This window comes from Sus scrofa, chromosome 12 (assembly GCF_000003025.6).
Source record: "Sus scrofa isolate TJ Tabasco breed Duroc chromosome 12, Sscrofa11.1, whole genome shotgun sequence".
Classification (NCBI taxonomy): domain Eukaryota; kingdom Metazoa; phylum Chordata; class Mammalia; order Artiodactyla; family Suidae; genus Sus; species Sus scrofa.
The window spans coordinates 16,194,154-16,219,443 of NC_010454.4; the positions used below are offsets into that span (position 1 = coordinate 16,194,154).

Below are 25,290 nucleotides of genomic sequence, written 5' to 3' on the forward strand. Positions count from 1 at the left end.
CTGTCATCTTTCTCCCACATGAGAACAACCTGGCTGTAGATATGCAACTCCTGGCAGCCTGAGTACTGGGTGATAGGACTGAGCAGATGCACCTGCTTCCATGCATGCCCATGCTTTTTATGGAAGGACTTGCATTAGGGGATGAGTTCCTGCTGATCAAAATCCTGTGTATTTCACTATATACCTGTCACACAATGAAACATATACAAACACAGACAGACAGACATATACACACATTCTCTAAAACAATACTACTGCATTCTCAAAGTATTCCACAATGCTATCGGGCACAGCCAAAATATTACATTGGTCAATTCTCCCATTTTATGTTGTGTTTCCTTTGCCTCTCAAGCATAAAATTTACTGTCTTCACATAAGAAGTTTCTCTATTCTTTTGACACTGAAAGAAAAAATATATATATACTTTTTTTTTTTCTTTTTGGACGACCTCATGGTATGTGGAAGTTCCTGGGTAAGAGGTTGAACTGGAACTGCAGTTGCAGGCTTACGCCACAGCCACAACACCACCATATCTAAGATGCATTTGTGACCTATGCCATAGCTTGTAGCAGATCCTTAACCCACTGAGCAAGGCCAGGAATCCTGCATCCTCAAGGACACTATGTCAAGTTCTTAACCCACTGAGCCATAATGGGAATTTCAGCACAACTTTTAAGCCAAGCTGCATTATAATTTGTTAGGTATAAAATGGGGCTCCAATAATCATAATAAATTCATATTCTTCAAGGAAGGAGAGAGAAGCAGGCAACAAGGAGCAAACAGGTAGCCAAATATTCTTGGAAAAAGTAATCTGTGCTAATACTCCGAAGAGGGGAGAGAAGGCAAACATGTACGTTGCCCAAATACCACACAGGGGGAAATGACTGGTAAGCATGCCCGTCCCCACACTAAAATTTTATTAATTTAAATATTGCTTTAAATAAGTAATGGCTGGAGTTTGGAGATTTTATTTTTAATTGTAACTTAATTCAATTTGTCTTTCATTTTCTTCTTTGTCAAACTAAGATTGTGTTTTCCTTCTTGCGGTATGCTCCGACTTTGACACAGCAGTCTCTCTCTGCCCCCGATCCAAGGGAGCATGAGTAAAAGTGTATAGAAAACAGTTAGAAATCATCATCTCAGAGTTCCCTTGGTGGCTCTGTGGTAACGAATCCGACCAATATCCATGAGGATGACGGTTTGATCCAGCGCTGCCATGAGCTGTGGTGTAAGTTACAGACGTGGCTTGGATCCCACGTTGCTGTGGCTGTAGTGTAGGCTGGCTCTGATTAGACCTCTAGCCTGGGAACTTCCATATGCCGCAGGTTCAGCCCTTAATTCTTTTAAGACGAAAAAAAAAAAAAAAAAAGAAAGAAAGAAAGAAAAAGAAATCACCATCTCTCTGAAAATAATTACTAGACTTCATCACGGAATTCCACAGCAACAAGAATCTGCATAAACTTAGCCTCAGTACTCACTGAAACAAAAGTGAAACAGAGGCCAGCTCCCCTCTGTGCCAGCTGCTCTGTGTCGAGCCGAGGTTTTGCTAGCATCACTGACATCAGGGTTGGCAGAGCAGACTGCTCCTCAGATACCTCCTTTGCAGCACTGCCATCTAAACCATAGAGGGGCTGCTCTACTCGCCGCTGGAAAACATTAAAGAAGACACACAAAATACATAAGAGAGGAAATCTATTTTGCCAAAACATGCAACAGATAAAAGTTATCAGATATAAGGATTAAAAAAAAAAAACCTCTGAAAACAAATATGGAAAGCAAAATAACATTATCACTGGATTATGACAAATCTACAAACCTGAGCTAGTATCTTACTCAAATTCCATACAATTACATATTAATGGTTTTATATTCACATAACTCTAAATTTGAAGGTTACTTCATAGAGTCCAACAAACAACTTCACAATACCCTCAATTCTACAAAGGAACTGCTACTTCTATCCTCCAGGTAAATGAAGATTAAGGCATCTGTACCCTACTTTACAGGTGAAGCTTATTTCACTCTCAATTCTATTCTCACCATACTATACTAAACCTACATGCAAAATCTAAAGTAAATACAAACAAAAGAATAATATACCACAATTATGTGTAGTTTATTTCAGAAACATAAGGGTGATTCATTATTCTATTTTATCTACTAATGCGATTCATTACATTGATGTTGGGGGGGAATCAAGAGTCTTCCCTTTAGATGCCAAAAAAGATTTGCACATTGTTGAGCAAGACCTCAAAAAAGAAAAAACAATGATAACAACACTTCAACTTATAATACAACAGAGAGTACTTTTTCTGAAATCAACATAAGTACAATTAACGGTGCCATACTAGAGACATTTCATTAAAATTAGGAACTAGACAGAGGTAAACATATTAATATCACAATCATTCAACATTATCAAGACTTTTTAGCCAATGTAATAAGGAAAACAATATGAGGTATAAACATCAGAAAATATTAAACATTTAAAAAGTGTCACTTTTGGATGATATAACTATTCACAAAGGAAACAAAACAAACCAACTGAAAAATAGCAAATAAGAGTTTAGTAAAATGGCCAAATATAAAACAAATATACAAAAATCAATAACTTCCCCATTTATCAACGGTAATTGTTTATAATCAGAACATGTAGTAACCAAAGAAAAAGATTCAAAGTATTTGTAAAATACTTACAAGGCAACTTAAGAAATAGGCAGATCACATATAAAGGAAAACTACGGCTTCGCTGATGAATATAAAAGATGATCTAAACTAAAGGGCAATATCATACTTCTGAATTTAAGTTTTATACATGTCAGGAGTTCCCGTCATGACTCAGTGGTTAACAAATCTGACACGAGGACGCAGGTTCCATCCCCAGCCTTGCTCAGTGGGTTAAAAAGCCAGCATTGCCGTGAGCTGTGGTATAGGTCACAGACATGGCTTGGATCCTATGTTGCTGTGGCTGTGGTATAGGTGGACAGCTACAGTTCTCATTCAACCCTAGCCTAGAATCTCCATATGTCGCAGGCGCAGCCCTAAAAAGCAAAATTAAATAAGTAGATAAATAAGCAAATAAATAAGTAAATTTTATACATGTCAGATTTCTCTAAAAGCCAATGCTTAGAGCTTTTTCTCATGGGGGGGGCGTGTCTTTTTATTTGTCTCTTGTCTTTTTAGGGCCACACCCGTGGCATATGGAGATTCCCAGGCTAGGGGTCTTATCTGAGCTGTAGCTGCCAGCCTACACCACAGCCACAGCAACAAAGGATCTGAGCTGCATCCTCAACCTACACCACAGCTCACAGCAATGCCCCGGATCCTTAACCCATTGAGCAAGGCCAGGGATCGAACCTGCAACCTCATCGTTCCTAGTCAGATTTGTTTCCGCTGCGCCACGACGGGAACTCCTGTGTTTTTGCTTTTGTATTTTAGGGCTGCATCTGCAGCATGTAGAGTTTCCCAGGCTAGGAGTCGAATCAGACGGAGCTGCAGCTGCCAGCCTACACCACAGCCACAGCAATGCCAGATCCTTAACCCACCGAGCAGGGCCGCGATACAACCCAAATCCTCATGGATACTAGTTGGGTTCTTTACCGCTAAGCCACAATGGGAACCCCCTTAAGGATTTTTGTTTATTTTGGGGGGTTGTTTTTTGCCAGAGAGGGCACTGTGGGAGTGTAACAATCATCTAGGTTCTCTCTTGCTCTTTTGGCAGATTGTTTTTGTGGATTTTCACAAATTAATTCAGAGGTTCACTTGGAAAAATAATCAAAATCAGCCACATAATTTGTGTGTGTGTGTGTGTGTGCTGTACGCAAAGAGAGTAGAAGTTCCCAGGCCAGGAATCGAACCCATACCACAGCTGCAGCTTGAACCACAGCTGGGGCAATACTAGATCCTTAACCTTTTTCACCACAAGGGAACCTTCAGCCACGTAATTTTTTTTTCTGGCTATGCCCATAGCATATGGACATTCCTGGGTCAGAAATCAAACCTGCACCACAGCAGCAACCCAGGCTGCTGTAATGACAATGCTGAATCTTTAACCTACTGCATCATAAAAAAAACTTCTATTCACATTATTTTTGAAAAAGGAAATCACAGACTAGCTGTTAAAACTTACTACAAAGCACCATTAACTAAATCATATAATAACTCATACAGGAACAGACATATTGACCAGTGGCACAGAAAATTCAGGAAAAGACCCATATAAAATGGATATATAATTTGTGATTTAAATGCATTTCTAATTAGTGGGAATTTATCACAAAGATGATAGGATATGTGCTTAGGTATTAGGGAAAAAAAGAAAAAGTAGACTGCTTCCTTGGAGTATACATAAAAATCATAAGGAAAAATACTCAAATGCTTTCTAGTGACCTAGTGGTGAAGGATTTTTTAAACATGACATTAAAAATAAAAACCATATACAGGAGTTCCCGTTGTGGCGAAGTGGTTAACAAATCCGACTAGGAACCATGAGGTTTCAAGTTCGATCCCTGGGTTGCTCAGTGGGTTAAGGATCTGGTGTTGCCGTCAGCTGTGGTGTAGGTAGCAGACGTGGCTCGGATCTGGCGTTGATGTGGCTCTGGCATAGGCCAGTGGCTACAGCTCCAATTAGACCTGGGAACTTCCATATGCCATGGGAGCAGCCCTAGAAAAGGCAGAAAGACCAAAAGAGAAAAAAAAAAAAAAAACCACACAAAAAAACCCATATACAAACATCTAGGAATAAGACAAAACCAGTAAGCCATGAAGGAGAAACATTAATAAATTGACGACTTCAAATTTTTTGACTTCTGAAAGGTGAGAGTAAACACAAAACTAAAAGATAAATTACAGTTCCGTTGTGGTGCATCGGAAATGAATCCAATTAGGAACCACGAGGTTGGGGGTTCGGTCCCTGGCCTCGCTCAGTTGGTTAAGGATCTGGCATTGCCATGATCTGTGGTGTAGGTTGCAGATGTGGCTCAGATCTGGTGTTGCTGTGACTCTGGTGTAGGTCACCAACTACAGCTCCAATTCCACCCCTAGCCTGGGAACCTCCATATGCCGTGAGTGCAGGCCTTAAAAAAAAAAAAAAAAAAAAGATAAATTACAAACAGGCAAAAAATATTTACAATATAAATGACAATGAGTTAACAGTCTTTTGTCTTTTTGTTGTTGTTGTTGTTGTTGTTGTTGTTGTTGCTGTTGTTGCTATTTCTTGGGCCGCTCCCGCGGCATATGGAGGTTCCCAGGCTAGGGGTCCAATCGGAGCTGTAGCCACCGGCCTACGCCAGAGCCACAGCAACGCGGGATCCGAGCCGCGTCTGCAACCTACACCACAGCTCACGGCAACGCCGGATCCTTAACCCACTGAGCAAGGGCAGGGACCGAACCCGCAACCTCATGGTTCCTAGTCAGATTCGTTAACCACTGCGCCACGACGGGAACTCCCGAGTTAACAATCTTAATAAATAACATGCTCCTACCCATCAGTAAGACAAAACAAATACTCAAATAAATAAGCAGAGGAGCTGAACAAGCATTAAGAGAGAAATCCAAAAGGCCATTAAACATATGAAAAGATATAAATATCACTAATGAAGAAATGCAAGTTATCCTAGAAGAAAACATAGGCAAAACACTCTCTGATATCAACATCATGAATATTTTCTCAGGTCAGTCTCCCAAAGCAATAGAAATTAGAGCAAAAATAAACCCATGGGACCTCATCAAACTGAAAAGCTTTTGCACAGCAAAGGAAACCCAAAAGAAAACAAAAAGACAACTTACAGAATGGGAGAAAACAGTTTCAAATGATGCAACCGGCAAGGGCTTAATCTCTAGACTATATAAACAACTTATACAACCCAACAGCAAAAAAGCCAATCAATCAATGGAAAAATGGGCAAAAGACCTGAATAGACTGTTCTCCAAAGAAGATATACAGATGGCCAACAAACACATGAAAAAAGGCTCAACATCACTGATTATAAGAGAAATGCAAATCAAAACTACCATGAGATACCACCTCACACCAGTCAGAATGGCCCTCATTCATAAATCCACAAATAACAAGTGCTGGAGGGGCTGTGGAGAAAAGGGAACCCTCCTGCACTCTTGGTGGGAATGTCAACTGGTACAGCCAATATGGAGAACAGTTTGGAGATACCTTAGAAATCTATACATAGAACTTCCATATGACCCCGCAATCCCACTCTTGGGCATATATCCAGACAGAACTCTACTTAAAAGAGACACATGCACCCGCATGTTCATTGCAGCACTATTCACAATAGCCAGGACATGGAAACAACCCAAATGTCCATCGACAGATGATTGGATTCGGAAGATGTGGTATATATACACAATGGAATACTACTCAGCCATAAAAAAGAATGACATAATGCCATTTGCAGCAACATGGATGGAACTAGAGAATCTCATCCTGAGTGAAATGAGCCAGAAAGACAAAGACAAATACCATATGCTATCACTTATAACTGGAATCTAATATCCAGCACAAATGAACATCTCCTCAGAAAAGAAAATCATGGACTTGGAGAAGAGACTTGTGGTTGCCTGATGGGAGGGGGAGGGAGTGGGAGGGATCGGGAGCTTGGGCTTATCAGACACAACTTAGAATAGATTTACAAGGAGATCCTGCTGAATAGCATTGAGAACTTTGTCTAGATACTCATGTTGCAACAGAAGAAAGGGTGGGGGGAAAAAATGTAATTGTAATGTATACATGTAAGGATAACCTGACCCCCTTGCTGTACAGTGGGAAAATTAAAAAAATCATTTAAAAAAAAAAAAAGAAAGAAAAGAAATGCAAGTTAAAACAAGGTATTTTTCTCACTGGCAAATATTATAGTGACAGATATTATAGTGACAGAATTCAGTATTAGAAGGGTATGTAGAAATTGGGACCCTCAAACTGCTGATAACCTGCTAGCAATTACGTGATAAAAGTAAGTATATTCTTTGACTTGGGAGCTCTACTTTGGAAACTGATTCAGAGGGGAAAATGCATAAATACAGAGGTATATATAAGGACATGGAATACAACATTAATTATAGAATACAAAATGTTTATAGGCTATTGATTAAATAAATACAATGGAAATGAGGAAATCTACTATATGAACACACATCACGTATACACATATACCCACTAAACTTTTTTTTTCCCCTTTATTTTTTCTTTTTTGGCCACCCTGTAGCATATGGAGTTCCCGGGCGAGGGATCAGATCCAGGCCACAGTTGTGACCTAAACTGCAGCTGCTGCAACACTGGATTCTTAACCCACTGTGCCAGGCTGGGGATCAAACCTGGACCCTAGTGCTCTAGAGACACTGTCAATCCCATTGCTCCAAAGAGGGAATTCCTAAACTCTTTAATAATAGTTCTTATTGAGAAGAATTTGTATTTTGCCATTTCTGAACTGTTGAACTTTCATACTCCATATGTATCCCTTTATCAGGGAAAATTAGTTAACATTTCATTTTAGAAAACAAAAGTAAAACAAATTAATCAAAATTATCCTGACAAAAGAATTGTTTCAAAAAACTCTACAAGTAGGAGTTCCCTTCGTGGCTCAGTAGTTAACGAATCTGACTAGGCTCCATGAGGATGCAGGTTCGATCCCTGGCCTCGCTCAGTGGGTTAAGGATCCAGCACTCCTGTGAGCTGGGGTGTAGGTCACAGATGCAGCTCAGATCCCGAGGTGCTGTGGCTGTGGTGAAGGCCGGCAGCTGCAGCTCTGATTCTGACCCCTAGCCTGGGAACTTACATATGCTGCGAGTGGGTCCCTAAAAAACAAACAAACAAAACCCAAAAACCAAAAGTAAAAAAAAAAAAACCTCTATGAGCAGAATCCACCTCAAGACCAACACTCTTACCCTACCAAATAAAAACAGTTTAAATTCAGGCTCCAGAACACCTGTGAAACCCATTCACAACAGTCTCAATACTCAGGAGACTTCTCATTGAAGCTGCAACATTAAAACAAATCATTCTGTTATATATTCAATACATATTTACCAAGGGCTCAAAGAGCTTAAAATATTTCTGGAAATACAGCAGTCTAGGATATTTGTATGAACCTCCCCTTAGAAAACAACTGTAAAAACAGGACAACATATGAAAAAAGATATTAAAAGCATACAAAAGTTAATAAAATAGTAGGGATCTGGCAAGACCTAAGGGAAATAAGGAACACAAGACAGGGTAAAAGAAGCACCAAAGTCACATCTGCCCTATGAGGACCTGCAGATCTTGAATTTCCCTTCCCAGGGCACCATGTTACTAAGTGGACAGTCACAGGCCAAAGCCCACCCAGAGTACAGGGTTCAATAAGAAACCCTTCCCACTTTAAGCTGCACTTCCAAAGCACTACTACAAACTGCCCAGGCCATGCAGGGAGAGAGGCTCCCCTGAGAAATGTTAACATAATTCAAATCAATATTGCCTAAGTGGCTGAAACAAACAAACAAAATAAGCAAACCAAACAAACAAAATACAAGCTATGAATTCAGTAATTTGTAGTATTACTGAGTTAGTAGAATCTCTAGGCACTTGAAAGAAGCAAATAAAAATTCTCCCTGGAGGAACACATATTTACCCAAGATCTCAAAGAAATTTCACAAATAATTTTTCAAGAACAATGAGCAGTCCGCAAAAAATGAAGCATAAAAGAAATAAAGCCCTGAGAAGTTCCCGTTATGGTTCAGCAATAACAAACCCAACCAGTATCCATGAAGATGCGGGTTCAATCCCTGGCCCTGTTCAGTGGGTTAAGGATGTGGTGTTGCCATGAGGTGTGTGTAGGTCACAGACACAGCTCAGATCCTGCGCTGCTGGAGCTCCAATTCGACCCCTAGCCTGGGAAACTTTCATATGCTGCAAGTGCAGCGCTAAAAAGCAAAAAAAAAAGAGAAAAGAAAGAAAGCCCTGAACAACAACTAGGAAAAACAAGAGACAGAAGAAAGAGATTCAAAATGACTTCAAATACCAGAATTAAAACACATAGATTATAAAACAACGATGTCTACTAGAATAAAAAAATAAATGAAAGACACGTTTGAATATATACACAGGGAACATAAAACAACAAAAATTAAGAATTAGTGGGGCAAGAGTTCCCATCGTGGTTCAGTGGTTAACAAATCTGACTAGGAACCATGAGGTTGCGGGTTCCATCCCTGGCCTTGCTCAGCAGGTTAATGATCCAGTGTTGCCGTGAGCTGTGATGTAGGTTGCAGAGGTGGCTCAGATCCCGCGTTGCTCTGGCTCTGGCGTAGGCCAGCGGCTACAGCTCCGATTCAACCCCTAGCCTGGGAACCTCCATATGCCCCAGGAGCGGCCCAAGAAATAGCAAAAAGACAAAAAAAAAAGAAGAATTAGTGGGGCAAATTAAATACAACAAAACAGAGAATTTGGGAACTGAAAGGCAAGAAACTATCCAAAATGGAGCATACAAAGACCAAAAGAAAATTGAAAAAAGAAGTTAAGAGGCATGATGATAGAGAGAGTGTAACATGTAGACTTTTTCGAAAACATATATAACATATCGAAATTTTATAGGAGGTAAAAAAGACAAGGCAGAGATAATATCTGAAGAGAAAATGGAAAATAATTATTCAGAAATGGTATAAGACACCAACCCACAGATATCAGAAGCCTAACAAATTACAAACAAGAGAAATAAAAGGATGCATCATAGTAAAACTGCAGACCACCACAGATAAAGATGTTAAAAGCAGCCTGGGGTGGGGATGGAGGGGGAGGAGTAGATACTTTCAAAGAAATAGCAAGTGAATGAAAGCCGGCTTCTCCATAGTAACAAGAGGTACCAGAAGATGGTAATAATATACCCAATTGTATGAAAAGAAAAAAAATGCCAACTACAAATATACACAGCATATACATCTTTCAAGAATAAAGTGAAATCAAGTTATTTCGGCAAACAAACACCTAGAGTTAACCCCCAGCAGATACATACTGTACTAAAAGAATACAAAAGGAAGGCAGAAGAAAGTGACCCAGAGCGGAAGGTGTAATATGCAAAAAGGGAAGAAGCTCAAAGAAAAAGGTAAATATACAGATAAATCTAAATGAACACCAACAGTATAAAACAATATGTTTTATGAGGCCAAAAACAAAAAAGGTGAAATAAAAACATACACAACCACCAAGTTAAGTAGTAGATAATGGAGTCAATGCTCTGAGGTGATCATGTACTTGACAGGAGGGTAAAGATACTAGTAACAACACTCCGGCACATCAGAGATACCTGTGGTCCTTTCTAAGCGACACACCACACAGGACTAGCAGAGGAGACAAATATGAAATAATTTTTAAAAATCCAAGTTAAACAAGAAATGAAAAGAAAAAGTAACAGAATAGGCAGGAAAAAAAAGAAATACATTAAAAGATGGTACATTTCAACTCAATATAATGGTAAGTATATTAAATGTAAATAGGGAAAATACACTAAAGTTAAAAAAAATGGACTGAATAAAGAAAAAAATTTCAACTAGATATGTGTCAGATACACTGAGAACATAATGAAAAGCTGATAGTATAAAAATGGAAATATTTACATCATACAGCAGTTTGTATGTACTTAAATATCGAATAAACTGCAGTTAGAGCAAAAAGTACCACAAGAAATTAAGAGAATCACTTAATACATAAAGCAAAAATATAAATACAAGAAGTTCCCACTATCATGAGAGTCATGAATATACCTCTTAATAACTGACAAAGAGCCAAAAGTTGGAATTCAGAACATTTAGGAGTGCCCTCCATGGCTCAGCGGAAACGAATCTGACTAACATCCATGAGGACACAGGTTGGATCCCTGGCCTTGCTCAGTGGGTTAAGGATCCGGCGTTGCCATGAGCTGTGGTGTAGGTTGCAGACGCGGCTTGGATCCCACGTTGCTGTGGCTCTGGCGTAGGCTGGCAGCTACAGCTCCAATTCGACCTCTAGCCTGGGAACCTCCATATGCCGCGGGAGCGGCCCAAGAAATGGCAAAAAAAAAAAAAAAAAAAAAAGACACACACAAAAAAGGCTTATGTTTTATGTACTTTTTTGTATTTAACAAGAAATACAAAAGAATAGTTGGGGGGAAAAAAGCAAAAGTAATTCTTTATCCATTCTTCCCTTTCAACAGATAGTCAGGAGTACCTACCGTGTGCCCAACATCGTTTTGGGTGTTAGAGACTGAAAATTACACAAGATATCACCTCTTCCCGTGTGTGTGGGAAATAAACAAAACAAAGCCCTTGCTCTCTTCAGCTCAGGATGCCACTGCAGCACAGGTTTGACCCCTGGCCTGGGAACTTCCACATGCTGTGGGAACAAAGTCCCTGATCTCTTGGGAGAAGATGGGCAACAGATTAATTGTATAGTTAAAAATTAAGGTATGTAAATTATTAAATAAAAATTTTTAAATTATACCATACACCAGTGAATGATCTATAGCAATACACAATACGGATGAATCTTACAAAAGTAGTGTTGAACAAAAGAAGCCAGATGCAAGAGTATATACTGCATGATTCCTTTTATACAAAATACAAAACAAAAAACTATGCTATGCTATTAGAAGTCAGGATAGTGGCTACTACCCCAATGGCAGGGAAGGGGCTAACAACTGTAAGGGAGCATAAGGGGGTTTTTGAAGGGGCTGGTAATACTTTGTTTCTTGTGCTGGTACAGTTTGTGAGAATTCATTAAGTTGTAGACTTATGTATATAAATATGAATCAGTGAAAAAACTTCAAATACATATCAAAATTTAAAGGTATATGTAAGGTAGTAATAATCTAGAATTAAAACAGGATTAGGGACAGAGCTACAAGGTGAAAGGGACTGCTATTTAAAGAAGGTGGCCAGGAGAGACCTCTCTGATAAGGTCATTTTTGAGCAACAGCCTTATGAAGAGATTGCTAATCATGCTATTCCTGGAAGAGGGAAGAGCAGGTACAAAGTCTCTGAAGCAAAAGAGAGCTTCAGTGTTCAAGGAACTTCAAGGAGGCCAGCGGAGCTAGGGTGGCAGGAGGGAGAGGGAGAATAAATAGAGTCAGGCCAACGGGGAAGCCAAGATCATTGAAGGAGCTTCTGAGCCATATACGCCTGGAGCAGTCTGGACCAGCCGCTGAACAGTTTTGAGCAGAGAAGGGTCAGGATCTGCCTTAATTTTTTCATTGAATCATTTTGGCTACTATACTGAAAATAGGTGAGACACAGGCATAAACAGGGAGATCACATTGAAGATTAAAGTGGAGAAACAAACAAAAAAACCAAAACAAAACAAAACAAAACAAAAAAAAACAAACAAAAAAAAGAGGTTGGATTTGGGTATTTTTAAAAAGAAAATAGGATTTATTAACGGATTAGATATGGCACAGGAGGTTATGACCTGAAAAACCAGAGGGAGTAAACCATCATTTACCAGGACCAGGTAGACTGCAGGAAGGGCAGCTTGTTATTGTTGTTCTGCTAGTGATGGGGGAGGGGAGGCGGAGAGTTCCTTTGGGGATGTTTTTAAGCTGAACATTAAGTGGAAATGTCAAGTAGAGCTGGAAACAATTTTCAGGAAAACCTGTGCCCAAATGAAGAGCTGGCAAGTTCATTAATCCTAAAAGGCAGATATGGATGACGATGTAAGAGCTTGGTAGATCTGGAATAGGAGCATGCGAAGTTCTCTTCAGATTGTTTCTGATTGCTTCTATTTTCTCAGTAAAATAAAAAGAAAAAGCCATCAGTTGAAACAGTAGAAGGAGAGGAAGTGTTGCTGGAGGTTTGCAGGAAATGACAAAAACATGAAATATGCATCTAGGAAAGGAACTATGAAAATATAATAGGACTGGTAGGCAACTGGGATCCATGAGGTTAGCGATCATGAACTTAAAGTGAGATCAGTCAGCATGGGTATATGTCTAACCATGCTGAGCTGCTTAGACACAGGCAAGGAAAAGGTGGAAAATTAGATTTTACCAGGGCCAAGTGTTTTCAGGCAAGTATGATGGAGAAAGTGGGAAAAGGGAATTGAAGGGTATACACAAATCAGTGATTATAACAACAGAGCGCAGAACCTAAGTTGGGAGAATAAAGAGCTTTTCAATGCCAATAGGAAAAGGAAATTAAAACTTGGTTCCTATTTTACCACCTAAAATATACTTAGACTGGCAAAACAATGGTGAGGACCAGCTCCCATTCACAGAGATGGCAGAAATGTCTACGGATCATTGAATAACATCTCTTTTGTCTTTAGGTAAATTGACAAATGATAGATGAGTAGTCACATTACTAAAGCCAAATGAAAAAAATCTTCAGGAAGAAAAGAGTAATAGACAACAAAATTCTACGAATCATACTTGTCCTCAACGGATAATTCTGCAATCTCCCTTAACATTTTAACTTAATAAAAATACAGACATAAGCCCTCCTCCAAAGTTATCTAACAAACCTCAACCTCGCCAAGCAGATCTATGTATCAGGCATTTCTAACATTTTTAAACATGGCAAGGATGACAAAATAATAGCAAAAATTTTCAAGCTGAATACATTTTCCTAAGTTCTTTAATAATTATAATTCTACCCTAAAGAATGCATGTTTTTATGGGGGGGGAATACATTTTGAAATACTTTAACAATACAGAGGACTAAATCACTTAGGGGAAAAAGTAATTTTAATCAACTCTGAGGTGTCACAGAAAAGCAACTTTCCTAAACAGAGACCTAGAATGAAAACTCCTGATCTCCCTTTTCCCTAAGATCCCATAGCAATATCTGTGGCATCAGTGGAAGGAACACACTCAGGTAGTGAGTTCTTACATGGTATGAACAAACTATCCAAAGGCACCTGAGCAAATTAACACAAAATCCTACATTAGCTAGCTCAGGGATTCTTAATCTTGGCACTAAGTGACATTTTAGGCTAGATTATTCTTTGTTGTGAGCACCTGTCTTTTGCATTGTAGGATGTTTACCAGCATCCCTGGCCTCCGCCCAGTAGATGCCTATGGCATCCTCCCACCCACCTTCTAGTTGTGACCAAAAATTACTCCAACATTCCCAAACATCCCCTGAGGGGACAAACTACCACCCTACCCCCTAGAGAATGACTAACATAAGCTATAATATTTGTAAGAGCTTCAGATCTCAATAAAAGACAGAAAACAAACCAATCCCAAATTTGTATAGCATAAGGTTCTTCACTGTATCACTGAGGAAGCCTTAAAAATAATTTCAAATGCCAGGAGCTAACCAAAATCTTTTATTTATTTGTATGTATATATATATATATATATATATATATATAGTCATTTTGCCATTTCTTGGGCCGCTTCCACGGCACATGGAGGTTCCCAGGCGAGGGGTCGAATAGGAGCTGTAAGCCACCGGTCTACACCAGAGCCACAGCAACGCAGGATCCCAGCAACCTCTACACCACAGCTCACGGCAACGCTGGATCCTTAACCCACTGAGCAAGGTCAGGGACGGAACCCGCAACCTCATGGTTCCTAGTTGGATTCGTTAACCACTGAGCCACGACGGGAACTCCTCTTTGTTTATTTGTATTTTATTCTTTTAAGGAACTTTTAAGTCTATAGCAAGAGCGAAAACCTAATGTTTGGACTGGAAATCACTTTCTTAACAGAACACTAAACTGGAGGCGTAGTAGTCACTTACTATACTAAGCATCTAAAGTTAGCTCTTATCAAACGTAAATTTAACTGATGTAGATTTGAATCTAAGTTAAGTGATTCATAGCTAATACTAAGAATGTTTCTCCTTAATGCCTAATTCCCTTTGGATAATTAATGGAAGAGAAACTTTGTTTGTGTGTTCCTTGGCTGCTTGTATCCTACAACAGGTGTCACATTTCTCCAGGTGAATGCTTACCGGTAAGGGATTGGATAAGGAATGTTGCGGTGAGGATCGTGCAACTGGTGGAACACTTCTGCCAGGGCTGGTTCCTGGCCCGCTTCCCCCAGCAAACTGGCCAACAGGGAAAAATGGATATGAATAATTCACAACAGTACTATGCTTCAGATAAGGAGAGTAAAAGATTAATACACAAACAGGTCTTAATTACATATGGCCCCTTCAAGTCAATATATCTTACTATCGAGAGAAAATGCCATGTAAGTCAAATTCTGCTCTTTTCAATGAGATTTTTGAGGAGCACCAGCAGAAATGTACCAAGATATAAAGAAAACATGGCTAGAAAGCTGAAGGTACACATGGTTTTGAAAGGACCTAAGAGAAGAATGTTTTCCCTTCTTTTCTCAAAATACACGAAGCAGGAATACAGCAGATGTTACTGTCTTCTTTAGTAACCACTAACGATGGGTCAGTGAGCTCACTACACATTTCACTGGACTAAAGGGAAGAGGACAAAAGAAGAGTCCAAGACATTCCACTTCAATCTTTGTAAGACACAAAACCTAGTCCGGCCAAGAGAAAAATCACCTCATTTGTGAATTTTTATATCATCACAGACAAGACACATCATAAACAAATTTAAATTTAGCAAGTTAACAGCCGTTTCCTCTTATAGAGAGAGATGTGGCAGCGCTAGGTTGATGAAGATGGGGAGGAAGGGGAGGAAAAAATATTGTTTTCTAAAGCCCTAAATAAATGAAAGGATTCAGGTTTTTTTTTAAATCACTACAGATGTTTTTTTCCAAAAAATTTAACTTACCTCAAAGTAATCACTAATTTTATGTCCCCTAGGAGTGCCTTTCCCTGAAAATGAAACCAAAGTAAGTATGGTTTTTCCAATAACACAAGTAAACCATCATTCACAAAAGTATACTATGCCTATCTATCTTGTTATTAAGTGATGACTTTTACCAAATGAGCCAAAATACATGTATCCTAAGAACAGAGACAGTTTTCTTCACAAGATAAAAGACTGAATAAAGACTGAAAGAAAGACTTTCTCACAGTTTGATTCATTAACCTTTCTTTTACAAGTATATTAACAAAACTTATGCCGCAAGTGTATATGAAAACATAAACTATAATTCATATCCCCAACTAAGAGGATAAAAAATTCAAAACAAATTCATTGGAACTAAAAGGTTTACTCTATTTCACAAAAACTTTGTGACCTTGTCACTCTAGGAGAATTTTCTCCCAAAAAGTAAAAAATGATTTGCAGATTAAAAGAATAAGGAAAATAAAAAGACTACAGTTTTCATTTTTTGGAAGTCTTTCCATTTCATTCATTCTTTCTTTAATTATTTAAAGAAATTTGGCATTATTACAATCATATTTACAGATTTATTTCACTGGGCACAAATGTTCAACTAAATAATTGACATAGAAGAGTAGGTAAAATAGCAGCCATGTAAATGAAACCATTTCTGCTTGCCTATTATTAACAAATCACTGATCTAACACGAGACAGTTAAAACTTCAATGTAACCTCTTTTCTGTACAATAAATGCTTAGTCTGACAAAAAACCCATGGTGAGAAGGTCATTAACTTACAACAGGGAAAACCAGTCCCCAAAGAACTGACACTGTTTTGTCAAGTGTGTATCAAATGGCAAATCTATAATAAACAGCCTGATATTCCCTTAAGGAATATAAATCTCCTTTGTCAGGACTCCTTGTACACAAACTATTTAGTGTGAGCTGGAAATTTTCTACCTAAGTACATAAGAATTTAGTATTTTTTACTGGTGAGAAATTATTACTACCTTGGCTAGTTTCATACGGTTCAGCTTTTCTTTTCCGGTTTCGCTGGTCATTCTGTTTCTTCTCAGGAGTCTGTTAAATACCATATACATCACAATTAGCATTTTGTCATTATGAAAATTAGAGGCTATGCACAAAATATCAAACTTATAAGGAGGTTTAACTGGCACAGACAAGTCCTAAATCAGTGTCCTGCTCTTAAAGCACATTCGTGGAAGGAGATTAGGGTCTGGAACCAGACCATCTATACAACTTTTGGCAAACTAGTTAAAATAGCAGTTTCAACTTACTTATCTATAAATCAGGGCTGCTGCAAAGCTTAAATAAGACTTTTTTTGGACTGTGCCCAGAGCATATGGAAGTTCCCAGGCCAGGGATTGAACCCACCACAGCAGTGACAACACCAGATCCTTAACCAGTGAGCCACCAAGGAACTCCAAATACAACATTTTATACAGCATAAGTGTAGTACAAGCGCCTGGTATACAGTAGGCTCTGACAGCAGCTGTTATAATATTTCTACCTTGAAAGAGCTTAAATCTAATCCTTTTTTCCAAAAAGGAGATATTTGCATAATAACTCAACTGACTCTAACATACTGTAAATTTTATCTAAGTGCAAAGTAGTTGAGTGCATATCCATGCAGCTAGGTTATTTGCCTTAAAAAATGAAAAAACTTCAAATTTTATTACTAAGGTCTGTAAGGTCATAATGACCCACTCTGCTGAAGTACTGACACGTGCTAAAACTCAAGGACACCTAAGCTAATTTGGCCACAAATGCAAATTTCTACCCTTTATTGATGGCAATTAAGCAAAAATTTAAAGGACAACACTCATGCATGATTATAATAATAGAAACCTATCAGGCCACATCTGCTCAGACACAAAGAGCACACAACTCAAAGGGGAGTCATTCACACAGACCCTACCAGCATCCCAGAATTATGCAGTGCCGTGTTTAACCCAGACTGAAAGAGTGGGAATACGAAATGCAATGGATGTGGCTTCTTACCTCTACCTCCTTATCACTCAAGGACCCCACGCTGCACAAGCTCTGGTTGGAAGACTCACTATTGAGTGGCCCCTGGAAAAAAGAAAAGAAAAAGGAATCAAAAGAATCTAATTTAGGATGACAGCAAAACTGAAGAAGCCATTTGATTTTAATATCTAAGTCAACTCAAAGCAACCAAGAGTTAATAATTACAACACTTCTGAGCCAACTTGAAAAGAATTCAATCAACCATTACAGTATAGGGCCCTCATGTTAAAATTTAGCTACTGTTATTTTCATTTCCTTTACAAACTCTACTCATGTGCAAATTTTTCCCTTCTAGACTATTTCCACATGTAGCGAATTCATTCTCTAAGGAAAATAAGCAAGGGGAAATCAATTCTCTTGGCCTCTTGTATCATAAGGCAATATCTGAGAGTTGAGATGTTATGGTTCCTTACAAGGGGGTGGTCAGAGCCCATAATGAAGGAAACACTTTTCTGAATCATGCTTTAAAGAGGCATTACTGCTAGCTCAAAAAACTTACAAGAGATTAACTTCTAGCCTAAAAGCAGGAGACTCTGTGATAGCCTGCTTCTCAGTGAAACCAATGGAAATAAGTTTTTAAAACCACCATTCAAAACCTCTGACGACAGTCCCTTAGGGCAAACAGCAAATGAAGAAACAACCATTCAATAAAATCTATGAAAATTCAGTCTGAAAGGTGAAAGTCTGTGGTATTGCAACCAGACTCCCTCACCCTTCCACCTCAGCAGGGCTCCAGACTACTGCAGCCAAGAACACATGGCGCCCTCTTCCCCCAGCTCTCAGTCCAAGGGCTTTCTTCCTGAGAGGAGAAGGATTTCAGGTTTCTTAGCTTGCCCACAGCTCTCCATTGCTGAGGCTAAGTCCCAGGCCCCAGGCAAGTACATCAAAAAACAGGACACTCCACAGCAAAGGAAACCATTAAAAAAAAAAAAAAAAGACAACCTACAGAATGGGAGAAAATAGTTTCAAACGATGCAACTGACAAGGGCTTAATCTCCAAAATATACAAACAACATATATAATGCAACAGCAAAAAAACCACTAACTCATTTGAAAAATAGCCAAAAGACCTGAATAGACCTTTCTCCAAAGAAGACATACAGAAGTTCCCATCGTGGTGCAGTTGAAACGAATCCAACTAGGAACCATGAGGTTGGGGGTTCGATCCCTGGCCTCGCTCAGTGGGTTAACGATCCTGTGTTGCTGTGAACTATGGTGTAGGCTGGCAGCAACAGCTCTGATTAGACCCCTAGCCTAGGAACTTCCACATGTCCAGGGTTCGGCCCTAAAAAAGACAAAAGACAAAAAAAAAAAAGAAGACATACAGATGGCCAATAGGCACATGAAAAAAATGCTCAACATCACTAATTATTACAGAAATGCAAATCAAAACTACAAGGTACCACTTCACACCAATCAGAATGGCCATCATTAACAAGTCAACAAATAGCAAATGCTAGAGAGGGTGTGGAGAAAAGGGACCCTCCTACACTGTTGGTAGGAATGTAAGTTGGTACAACCACTATGGAAAACAGTATGAAGGTACCTCAGAAAACTAAATACAGAACTACCAAACAACCCAGCAATCCCACTCTTGGGCATATATCTGGACAAAACTTTCATTGAAAAAGATACATGCACCCGTATGTTCATGGCAGCACTATTCACAATAGTCAAGACATGGAAACAACCTAAATGTCCACTGCCAGATGAATGGATTAAGAAGATGTCGTGTATATATACACAATGGAATACTACTCAGCCATAAAAAGGAACAAAATAATGCCATTTGCAGCCACATGGATAGAACTAGAGATTCTGGTACTAAGTGAAGTAAGTCAAAAACAGAAAGACAAATACCATATGCTATCACTTACATCTGGAATCTAATATATGGCACAAATGAACGTTTCCACAGAAAAGAACTCATGGACTTGGAGAGCAGACTTGTGGTTGCCAAGGGGAAGGGGGACTGGGAGTTTAGGGTTAATGCAAACTATTGCATTCAGAGCAGATAAGTAACAAGATCCTGCTGTATAGCACAGGGAACTATACCTAGTCACTTGTGATGGAACATGATGGAGAATAGTAACGTGAGAAAAATAATGTGTGTGTGTGTGTGTGTGTGTGTGTGTGTGTGACTGAGTCACTTTGCTGTACAGTAGAAATTCAAAGAACACTGTAAATCAATTATAATGGAAAAAATAAAAATCTAAAAGCAAAACAAAACAAGCAAAAACCCTGGAGGCTCCCTTCTGCCCAACTTCAGCTTACAGAACAGAGGCTCTTCCTTAAGCATGGTACACTGAGAACAATGGGATCCCAAGAGCCCTTCTGCCCAGCTTGTGAGATGATAGGTCACACCAGGAGAGATGAGCTGCTGTGTGCACCCCATCTCCACCTCCACCTCCCCAGCATTCAGTTCCTAGAGCCTGAATGTCACTAACAGAAAAGTGTCACTCATTGTCTCAATCTCCAGCTCTAGATCTTTGGCTTAGACATTCTGCCAGGGGGAATAAGCAAGAACCTGGAGTACCAAATCTTTTCCCAAAGGACCTGACTTCATTCTCAACAGTGTATACAAGTTTAAGTCTAAGGGTATTCAATGGAGGTTGTGGTAAAAAGCAACTGGAAAGAGATTTGTGTGATGAAGATTAGTCTTATCTGTATATCAGCTAGTCTGCAGGAGAGAATTAAGGAATAAGACACCTGGAAGGAGTCCTTCCCTAGTCAGAACAAACAGCAAACCTAGACCTCAGAAACTTTTCCTTCTAAGGAACCCTGATTTGACTGGATTAGTTTGTAGAGGAATTTATGCCTCAGGGCATTGCTGAAAACAAGAGAAGAGTCTGGACAATTAGTGGAGTTTAACAGCTGGGTTGGTCAGGAAAAGAGAGTCCTACCAAGTACCAGTCATCCTAGGGCACCTAAAGGGACCCACAAGAAGTAAAGGAAGGTATGAATGACAATGCTGCCTCAAATAAAGACTATCAGTAGAGACCCAGAAATTTTATTTTTTCAAAAAATAGGAATTCTGGAGTTGAAAACTACAATAGAAAATAAAAGATGTGGAGTTCCTGTTGTGGCTCTATGGTAACAAACCCAACTAATATCCTTGAGGATGCAGGTTCAATCCCTGGCCTCACTCAGTGGGTAAAGGATCCAGTGCTGCCATCAGCTGTGGTGTAGGTTGCAGACACAGCTCAGATAGCATGTGGTGTGGCTGTGATGTAGTCTGGCAGCTGCAGCTCCAATTCACCCCCTACCCTGGGAACTTCCATATGTGGCATGAGCAGCCCTAAAAAAATAAAATAAAATATGCACTAAAGGGGGACAAGAGTAGAACTAAACTGGCAGAAGAAATAATTTTAGCAAATCTGAAGATAGATCAATAAAGATTATGCAAAACTGCAAAACAGGAAATAGAAACAAGGAGTCCCTATTATGGCGCAGCAGAAACGAATCCGGCTAGGAACCATGAGGTTTCGGGTTCCATCCCTGGCTTCACTCAGTGGATTAAGGATACAGCATTTGCCGTGAGCTGTGGTGCAGACGCAGCTCGGATCCCACGTTGCTGTGGCTGCAGTGTAGGCCACCAACTACAGCTCCAATTCGACCCCTAGCCTGGGAACCTCCGTGTGCTGTAAGTGTGGCCCTAAAAAGCAAAAAGAAAAGAAAAGAAAAGAGAAACAAAATGAACAGAACTTCAGAGAAATGTAGAAAACTGTTAAGTACATGACCATGCACATAACTGGGACACTAGAAGGCAAGAAGAGCAAGAAAGGAGCAGGAAAAAAATCTATGAAGAAATAATGGCTGAAAATTTCTCAAATTCTTTAAAAAACAGTATCTTACCAATATAAGAAGCTTGATGAACTCCAAGTAGGATAAAAAAAAAAAATAAATAAATAAAGAGACATACTATAGGAAAAATGCTCAAAGGGAAAGAAAAGGAGAAAATCTTGAAAGCAGAAACATAATGCATCACTTACAAGGGAAGCTCAACAAGATTAATAGCTGATTTCTGAGCAAAAACAATGGAGGCCAGAAGGCAGAAGGATAACATATTCAAAGTGCTGGGGTGCAGCAGAGAAGTCAACCAAGAATCTTATAATAAGTATTTAAAAAATGAAGGCAACTGTAGTAGTATGGGTTCAATTCCCAGCCCAGTGCAGTGGGTTAAGTATTCGGTGTTGCCACGAATGTGGTGTAGGTCGCACCTGCTGCTTGGATTTGATCCCTGGCCCCGGAACTCTCACATGCCGTAAATGGAGCAAAAAAGAATGAAAGAAAGAGAGAGAGAAAGAAGGAGGGAAGGAAAGAAAAGAAAGAGAAAAAAAGACTTTTCAGATAAAAAAGGAACGTCCTCAACCTGATAAAAGAGCATCTACCAAAACAAAACAAAACAAAACAAAAAAACTACAACATAATTAATGTTAAAGACTGGATACTTCCCCCTAAGATCTAAACAAGACAAGGACGTTTGTTCTCATTCACATCTACTCAACATTATACTAGAGGTTCTCGTCAGGCAATTATGTAAGAAATAGAAGTACAGGACAATCGGGTTTGAAAGGAAGAAGTAAAACTCTGCCATTCTGAAATGACATACTCTTAAATATATAGAACCCCAAAGAATCTGCTAGTTTACTACTTGAATTTAATAAGTTCAGCAAGATTACAGTATATAAAATCAATACACAAAAATCAATTTTTGTTCTATAATCCTGCAATGAAAAATCTGAAAATGAAATTAAGAAAACAATTCCATTCACATTAACATCAAAAAGAACAAAATACTTTGGAAAATATTTGGGAATACACAAAAGAAGCACAAAATTCTTTTGGAGTTCCCACTGTTGCAAAATGGGATCAGTAGCATCTCTGGAGTCCTGAAATGCATGTTCGATTCCCAGTCCAGCACAGTGGATGAAGGATCTGGCCTTGCTGCAGCTGTGGCGCAGGTCACAACTGCAACTCGGATCTGATTCCTGGCCTGGAACCTCCATATGGCGCAAGGCAGACAAAAAAGATGGCAGTTCTCTTCTAGCTGATTTATAGATCCAATGGAATCCCCATCAGAATTCCAGCTGACTTCGTAGAAACTGACAAGCTGATTCTAAAATTTCATGGGGATTTACAAGGATCCAGAATACACAAAACAACTCTGACAAAGAACAAAGTAGATGAATTCATATTCCCTGACTTTGAGACTTATTACAAAGCAACATTAATCAAGACAGTGTACTACTGGCAAAAAAGACAGATCAATGGACTAGAGAGTCCAGAGGTAGATCCATAATCTATAGTCAAATGATTATTGACAAAGGAGCCAAGACCATTTAATAGGAGAAAGAATGGTCTTTTTAACAAATGGTGCTAGGACAACTGAAAAACCACAAGCAAAACAATGAAAATAAACCCTTACTTCACACCATATGCAAAAAATAACTCAAAATTGTCCAAGGAGGCAGAGCTTCCTTGCCTGCCCGTTTGAATCTCTCACAAGCATCCTATCTTAATAAATCTTTTTCTTGCCAATCAAAAAAAAAGTGGAGTTCTGTCATGGCTCAGTGGTTAACAAACCTGACTAGTATCCATAAGGATGCGGGTTCGATCCCTGGCCTTGCTCAGGGGGTTAAGGATCCGGTGTTGCCATGAGCTATAGCATAGGCTGCAGATGCAGCTCGGATCCCGTGTTACTGTGGCTATGGCTGTGGCCAGCAGCAGCTATAGCTCTGATTTGATCCCTAGCCTGGGAACCTCCATATGCCGAGGGTTTGGCCCTAAAAAGATTTAAAAAATAAAATAGGTCAAGGACTTAAATATAACAGCTAAAACCATAAAAATTTTAGATGAAAACATAGGGGTAAATCTTCATGACCTCAAACCAGGCAAAGGATTCTTAGATATGATACCAAAGGTGTTCCTGTCATGGTTCAGTGATAACGAACCTGACTAGGATCCATGAAGATGCAGGTTCGATCCCTGGCCTTACTCAGTGGGTTAAGGATACAGCATTGCCATGAGCTGTGGTGCAGGTTGCACACATGGCTCAGATCTTGCATTGCCGTGGCTGTGGTGGAGGCCGGCAGCTACAGCTCCCATCTGACCCCGAGCCTAGGAACTTCCATATGCCACAGGTGTGGCCCTAAAAAGCAAAAAAAAAAAAAAAAAGATATGACACCAAAAGTGCCAAGAGGAGTTCCCACTGTGATATACTGGGTTAAGAATCCAACTGCAGTGGCTCAGGTTGCTGTCAAGGTGCGGGTTCAATCTCTGGCCTGGCACAGTGGGTTAAAGGATCTCGTGTTGCCGCAGCTGTGGTGCAGGTCACAGCTCTAGCTGGGACTCAATCCCTAAACCAGATTCCATATGCTGTGGGTATGGCCATAAATTTTTTTTTTTAAGTGCCAACGACAACAACAAAATAGATAAATTGGACTTCTTCGAAGTTAAAAACATCCGTGGTTCAAAGGACACTATCAACAAAGACAACCCACAAAATGGGAGAAGACATTTGCAAATCACATATTTGATAAGGTACTTGTATGCTGTATACAAAGAACTCTTAAATTCAGAAGTAAAAAACAGATAACCCAATTTAAAATGGCAAAAGGTGGAGTTTCTGCTGTGGCACAATGGGTTAAAGATCCAGCATTGTCTCTGCAATGGTGCAGTTTCAATCCCGGGCCTGGCACAGTGGGGTTAAGGATCCAGCATTGCTGCAGCTGTGTGGCACAGGTTGCAGCTAAGGCTTGGATTCGATCCCTGGTCAAGGAACTTCCATACGCCGAGTCCAGCAAAAAAAAAAAAAAAAAAAAAAAATGGGCAAAAGGTCTAAATAGTTTCTCTAAAGCCGAGCTACAAATGAAAAGAAGCTCAACATCATTAGCCAATGGGGAAACACAAATCAAAACCAAAATAGGATACCACTTCATACCTAGATCCAAAACGACAATGAGAAGTGCTGACAAGAATGTAGAGAAACTGTAACCTCATACACTGCTGGCAGGAACATAAAACAGAGCAGCTGCTTTTCAAAAACAGGCAGGCAGTTCCTCAAACAAAGGTAAGAGTTACATATGACCCAGAATGCTACTCCTAGGTACAAATTTAAAAGAAATAAAAAACATTTACATACTGCAAACCTGGACACAAATTTTTACAGCAGCATTATTCAAAAAAGCCAAAAGGTGGTAACAATTCAAACGTCTATCAACTAATAATGTGGTATATCCATATAATAGAATATTATTTGACATAAAAAAGAAGTCAAGCACTGATAACATGCTACAACATAAATTTTTTTTCTTTTTAGGGCCACACCCTCGGCTTAGAAGTTCCCAGGCTAAAGGCTGAATCGGAGCTTCAACTGCTGGCCTGCCACAGCCACAGCAATGACAGATCCAAGCTGCACCTTCGACCTAAGCCAAAGCTTGCAGCAATGCCAGATCCTTAACTTGGTGAGCCACTATACAATAGGGAACTCTACAATAATATTTTGCTAAGTAAAAGAAGCTAGTC

General features: G+C 39.4%; 1 protein-coding gene across 9 annotated transcripts in view; it reads right to left on the reverse strand.

The window, feature by feature from the left end:
* TLK2 (tousled like kinase 2) overlaps nt 1–25,290 on the reverse strand; it is a 127,394-nt gene that overhangs the window by 64,905 nt on the left and 37,199 nt on the right. For 7 of the 9 annotated variants that reach the window (XM_021068152.1, XM_021068148.1, XM_021068151.1 and 4 more), the window contains exons 3-7: nt 17,737–17,808; nt 16,725–16,794; nt 15,719–15,762; nt 14,917–15,012; nt 1,479–1,646 (exon numbers count right to left, since the gene is read on the reverse strand). In XM_021068152.1, coding sequence (XP_020923811.1) covers nt 1,479–1,646; nt 14,917–15,012; nt 15,719–15,762; nt 16,725–16,794; nt 17,737–17,808 — 450 coding nt within the window. The remainder of the gene's footprint in view (nt 1–1,478; nt 1,647–14,916; nt 15,013–15,718; nt 15,763–16,724; nt 16,795–17,736; nt 17,809–25,290) is intronic. The other 2 variants (XM_021068145.1, XM_021068149.1) reach the window with 2 other exon arrangements.